At 33.6% G+C, this 6,225-nt stretch overlaps 1 protein-coding gene across 1 annotated transcript; it reads left to right on the forward strand.

The window, feature by feature from the left end:
• The first annotated feature begins 223 nt into the window (after window positions 1-223).
• Window positions 224-4,451, forward strand: LOC142340300 (azurocidin-like). Its single transcript, XM_075390875.1, has 3 exons — window positions 224-473; window positions 1,361-1,457; window positions 3,917-4,451. Exons 1-3 carry the CDS (start codon window positions 224-226, stop codon window positions 4,449-4,451), a joined length of 882 nt encoding a protein of 293 aa, XP_075246990.1.
• The last annotated feature ends 1,774 nt before the right edge of the window (window positions 4,452-6,225 follow it).

Raw genomic sequence — 6,225 nt, forward strand, 5'->3', positions numbered from 1 at the left:
CCTCTGCTGTAACAGAAACAAATTGGGGGTTGGAACAAAATTTTTTATATTATCAATAATGTTTCAAAAGGAATCAAATATTGCTTATGTTCAGATGCGATGAAGGCGTTGTCCTTCTTATTACGAAATTTATCTTTGTCCTAGAATTCTTGTTTGTTCAGGTGTATGTATGATTTGTATTAGAACCTTGAGCGAATAAAGTGAATTAGCACAAGCGCTTGAAATGAAAATAGTTAGATTGATTTTGTTTGTTTTATTTGCAAATTCGTCTTCATGTCGAACTTTTGGGCAAAAAGAACTGTCAACTCCCAAATTTTCAAGGTCATTACAATATAATATAGTGAATGGATACCGAGCCGAAGAAAGACCTTTTTACGTGCGAATTGTGACTCGATGGAGGAAAGAACTGATCTGTGGAGGGACAATTATTAGCAATTATTTTGTCCTAACTGCTGCATCCTGCTTTGAAAATAGTTAGTCTGCTAAAAAAAAGTTTAACTGGTTGCCTATCAAGTTTTTGACATATTATAATCAATAGTTCCTTTGTCCAGAAGACAGAGCAGAAACGACGGAATAAATGTTGTTCGGTTCGCCACGTAAAAAACTGTCGGTGTGTTTGGTTTGTTCGGTATGTTTTGCTTCGAACGTATAAAATTGTTGATATGTTTAGCGTGGAACGTACGAAGATTTCTTACGTTTGAAACTGAACATAATGAATCTATGAAAAAGAACATTTTGACGACATCTGACGTTTTAAAACGGACCATACCAAAATTTTCTTGTGCTTGAATAATAAACATACCGATGATTTCTTACGTTTCAAAACACGAACATACCAACGATACCAAAGAAAAAACCTACTGGCTGTCGTCGTTTTTTGTCCAACTAAATCCAAACATTTTGACATTTTTTTACGTTTAAAAACGACGATTTCTGGACTATGGTTGTAAATTAAAATTACCTTACATTTCCGATACATATTTCTGCAAAGAATATAACGCTACTACCAATTGCACGCAGAAACTTGCTCTTTCATAATAGTCCAGCCAAAAAAAATGGCCACTTCTGCAGTATCTTGTTCGATTCTGGGTGAAAACTTGCAAGATTATACATGTTTTGCTAGAATCATTATGGGTAGGCATCCAATTTAATTTGGTGCTTTAAACTGAAAAAAGTTACAAGATAATGAGGAGAAAATAGGCTTTCAAAATTAATTTCTTCTCGAGGAATATTTATTGCGAGAAAAGGGGTAAAGTATCCAGGATAGAGCCGGAAAAAAGTTTTAAAGACCGAAGTTCTGGCCGTTGCATTTATCGGTTAATGTGAACTACTCTAGATTTTTAATATTAGCTTTTTTCAGCTCAGCCATCATCTGCTGTTGTTGAGGTTGGCAATTTTCAGAGGGAGAGGTCGCCGAGACAGATTCACCGAATTGCATGTGTTATCCTTGCACCCGGGTACGTTAAAGTAAATAGATTAATTTAGATACCAAACTTTCATACAGTTTAAAGCAATTTTTGGTATATTAAGAAATTATAAATTTTGCTCAGGATTAATCACTTTTTTGCTCAAACTGATTGGGTAAAAATAACTAAAACAGTTAGTAACTTGTCTAGATGAGTGTAGTTGTTCAAGTATTTCTCATGGCATCAGCTAATAAAATATTTTGATAACTCAATAATAGATGCTGCTACAAGCAGAGAAAACAGTTCTGGAAAAATGCAGAGGATATTTTTAAATACCCTTCTTCAAGAGATAATCATCGTTTAGCGTGAAAATTTTTCTAAACACATTCCTTCAGTCAGAAGAAAAATAGAGAAAATCAATAATTTTTTGAATAATATGAATATTTTGATCGCTTTCTGGTACAATAACTCAGAAGCGAAAACTGAAAAAAACTTTTCAAGAACTCCAAAAAAATTTTATTGCAGTGCTATAAGAAGAAAAACGTGAAAATACTGTTGTCAAACAAATATCTCATATCGACAAGAAAGCATAATAAATAACATTCAATAATTCCCTCTTCGCAACTAAATTGTTTGAAATAAACAAACTCGTTTGACATTAATTGATGTTTAAAAAGCATATGGTGGCAAGCAACACTTCTGTGAAACTTTAAAATTGACTTAAAATATTATTTCTAAAGACAAAAACACAAAAATGGAAAACGCGTGTTTCTTTAGTATTTAATGGATTCTTTAGCTTGAAAATGGGACAAATTTGAATTTTTGGTACAAATTGTGCAATATGCAGTTGCCTTTTTGGGTGAAGAAAATTGCTATTGATAAATAAGGTAGCGAATAAATTGCAGCTTGAAGTCACAAAAAAAATTATCGAATACACCCTAGTCACAAGTCTCAAACTGTTCAAGCTTTGACTAAAGCCTTATTGTTGTTGCAGTAGTAAATTTGTAAGGAAAAATAGAAATTTTTACTGTACACAAATTTGTTTATCATGAAAACAAAACAGTTGTTCTTATTTTATCTCTACTATACATTATATCTGTTTTCAGTTGCCGCAAACTTTGAATTTCCGATTTTTTGCTCTCAAAATGCAAAAAATTGCTATGATATAATTATCCTTTTATCCACTGAAAGTTGTATTAAATTAACCTGGTGCATCGTTTCGCGGAAATCCCAGTGGGATTCCAGGAAATCTTGCTTATACTTTCTAATCCTACAATTTCCCAGCGAGAAACTTGCCTATGCCTAAGTTTCCCGCTTTTTTCCCGCTGGGAAACTTGCATTCACTTCTGATCCCGGTTCTTCCCGGAAAATTAGTTAAGATTTCAGTGGGAAAAAATCGAGAAAAACGGGAAAAATTGCGGGGAAAAAATTGCTGTATTTACAGGGTGACGATAATATTTTAATTGCGTGCCTCGTAGAGACGCATGCTACCCGTATTGTAAGTATAGCCTTTAGATCATGATTAGGTTATAAACAATTTTACACTGTGGACGTGTCGAGAAGAAGCACTTTTGTTACCAATCAAATTCAGAAGTATTTGTAGGAAACAATCACAAAATACAAGTTGGCTTCTATTAAGACAATTTTTGAAAACTGCAATACATTTCAACTGATTCAAAAAATTTAAATTGTAAGAATTTCCCAGCCATGTTTTAGCATCTACTCTCATATTCAAACACTGCGTCTATAGTTTCCTCATTCTTCGTGTAAAAGATTTATAGGAAAAATCATATCTTGGATGACCCTATATATGGACATGTTCAAGCTTTCCGAAATAATTGTGCGAGAAAATGGCTGTGCGTCTGGTGTACGTGAACCCGGGCTGAGCACCCAGAGCATTTCTGTCTTGAACCATTGTAAATTCAGAAATTGTATATAGACATATTACACTTGTTCAGTTCAAAATATACACTCATCAGTCGTTTTTCAGAACAAATTTGTACTCCCAATTTTATCCTGATTTTGATCTGTCCATAACTGTTATCATGAAAATCAACCTAATTAACATTATTGTATAACTCTTGTCAGCCAAAAACATTCTTTTTAAAACCTGTTTCTCATTATATTTTTTCCATTTTGCATGCTTTTCTCAGAAAATTTCATTAATTTTGCTTCATTTCACAGTACTGTTTCTACCATAGAATTACTCTGAACAGTCTGAATAAATGTTTTATTTCTTTTTCTGGACGTAATAACTAACTTTTTTGATGTAAATAATCTATTTCTGTACCGTTTTTTTAGGTTAATATTGAAATAGGTATGTTTAGTACTGAAATACTCTGGGTGGTCAACCCGGCAATGAGTTTTGAGTACAGGAGTAAAGTTAAAGTATACGATGTTTACAAATCTTATAAATCTACTAAATTTAGAATAGACTCCCAGAATTTTGGGAGCGAAATTCGCACGACAGTAAAAAAGAGTTCTTAGATTATTTTACCATTTGTTTTCAGTCGAGCCTTAGGAGTCAAAAGTGGCAATAGTTTGGCACTTGTACAACTTCGAAGTCCTGTTACGCAATTTCATCGCATTTTAAGTCTCTGCTTCGGCGTTGAATACGATCACGGAACGCCAGTTGCTACCTGTGGTACTGGGTCCATCTCTGGCTCGAGATTTTCACCGACCAAAATTCTACGTGAAATTCAGTTAAGAGAAAACAAACTACACAAACTATTCTCCCCCGTTGTAACTGAAAGGCGACAAATTTGTCGAGAAGATTCAGTTTGCACGACTAGAGTGACCCCTGGTGGCAACTCCTGTTTTGGCGATGAAGGAAACCCTTTATACGCTCGGAACCCGCGCTTTAATGGGAGTTATGTTCCGTTGTGCTTATACGGGGTTGCAACAGGATATGATTCGAAACATAAGGACAAGGAATCGGACAAGTGTAATGGTGGGAGTCACTTCGCCAGGGTTTCCCATTTTTTGGGATGGATTGATTTTATGATGTGGGAATCGGATCCTTTTGAAGAACACTGTTGTTTATGATGATTTACTTGGTCAGAATGTTAAAGAAAACATGAAGACGTGCCTTTTCGGATCTTTCCTGCTATCATTAAAAAGCTCGTCCAGCATGAATTCGAAAATAAGAAGATTTCTTTCAATTTCCTTTTTTTGAGGAGTTATCGAGGATTGAAGTTTTGTGTGAACATGTGATATTTTGTTCACTTTTAGTGTAATTTATGTGTAATTTAGTGTAATTCTTCAAATTAAGAAAATCTCTATATAAAATTTTGATTCAAAATTACATTTCACGCCACAAAAAGAATCAATATTGAGTTCCTAATAGACGAAAGGCGATATAAAGACTAGTTCTGGTCTCATAGGTAAGTTTACTATAAAAAAAAATTATCGAATTCTATTTGAGAGCTCTTTTTTTAAAAAAAAAATTCATTTTTTGTTTTCTTATGTCACATAGAGACTAGTCACTCTTCATCCCAAGGCTCCGTTATTGATTAACCTGATTCACAGCCTAATGAAACCCAATGAACAAAAAATTCGTTTTCAAAGAATCGCTCGTTTTTTTTGGCTACTACCCTTAATCTCTTAATTTAAAATGAAATTTTGTTTTTTTTGAGGTTTTACTAATTTTTTGGAGACATACGGCATAAACTCGTTGCCTAAAAGTGCAATAGGTTTCATGATGAGCATTAAGAGAACCTATCTAGAGCTTTGAGTGGACAGCTAATGGCTGTTAAGACTTTAGAAATGGTTTTTCGAGAAATTTTTTTAACATTAACCAATCATAAACTATTTTCGTGATTTGTAGGTCAACTTCATTAATGACAAAACCCCCTTACTTTCTGCTGCAACCAAAATTAACCTGGTTAGCGGTTTTATCTTCTTATTATATGTTATATGACTTCAATGATACGAAATTTCGAAAAAAAAATTGGATTTTTTCGTTCTATTGGTCCCTCTTGAAATCTTATTACATTCTCCTGATATTAATATCTCCCATTGGCTTAGAGAATTTCTTTAGTGAATATTGGACAAAATTTTCAGAGAAAAGCTTATAGTTTAAATGGCTTCGACCCTTTTTTCGGGCACTTTCCCACTGAATTTTTTTCTTTTTGCCTGTATTTGTTGTTGTCTCCATAGTCATAAGACTTATTGTGATGTCTTATCGATTACCTATGAATAAAAACCTCCTTTTTCTCCAATTGAGGGACAACTGAGCGTATCCATTGGCTTCCGATGAAAGCTATTGGATTTAATGGCTGTTGAGACTTTAAAAGTGATTTTCGAGAAATTTTTAACATTAATCAATCTTAACCCCTAGTTCGTGTACTGTAAGTCAGTCTCAGTAATGACCGGACCTTTTTTCAAAATCAACCCAAAATTATTCTATTTAGCAGGTTTATGTTCTAACTATTGGTGTTATGACTTCGATGCACGAGTTTTCATAACTTTTTTAAAAAAAAATTTGGATCTCTTTTTCTTAATTCTGGTTCCTTTTGGAATCTTAACAAATTATCCTAATATTGATAGTTTCATGGGCTTAGAGACTACAACGTTCAATGGATCATACAAAAAGTTTTCAGAGAAAAACCTATGGTTTAAAGGGCTTCGACACTCCTCGCGCATTTTTCTACCAATTTTTTGGATTTTGCCTGTGTTTTTTGTTGTTTTCATAGTCAATGACATTTTGTAATGTCTTATTGATGAGTTATGAAAACCAAACATCTTATCTTTTTGTTGTCTCACCGAATCATAACTTAGCGTATTTATTAGCTCCCGTTGAAGGCTATTGAATTTAATG

This window comes from Convolutriloba macropyga, chromosome 5, assembly GCF_964194025.1.
Source record: "Convolutriloba macropyga chromosome 5, txConMacr16.3, whole genome shotgun sequence".
In the NCBI taxonomy this organism is placed as follows: Eukaryota; Metazoa; Xenacoelomorpha; order Acoela; family Convolutidae; genus Convolutriloba; species Convolutriloba macropyga.

Bases quoted from the DNA above. Each gene is read 5' to 3' on its own strand.
- LOC142340300 (XM_075390875.1), top strand. From the start codon at position 224: ATGAAAATAGTTAGATTGATTTTGTTTGTTTTATTTGCAAATTCGTCT. The intron at 474-1,360 runs GTTAGTCTGCTA...AGCTTTTTTCAG, and splicing joins TGCATCCTGCTTTGAAAATA to CTCAGCCATCATCTGCTGTT. The intron at 1,458-3,916 runs GTACGTTAAAGT...ATTTGTTTTCAG, and splicing joins TGTGTTATCCTTGCACCCGG to TCGAGCCTTAGGAGTCAAAA.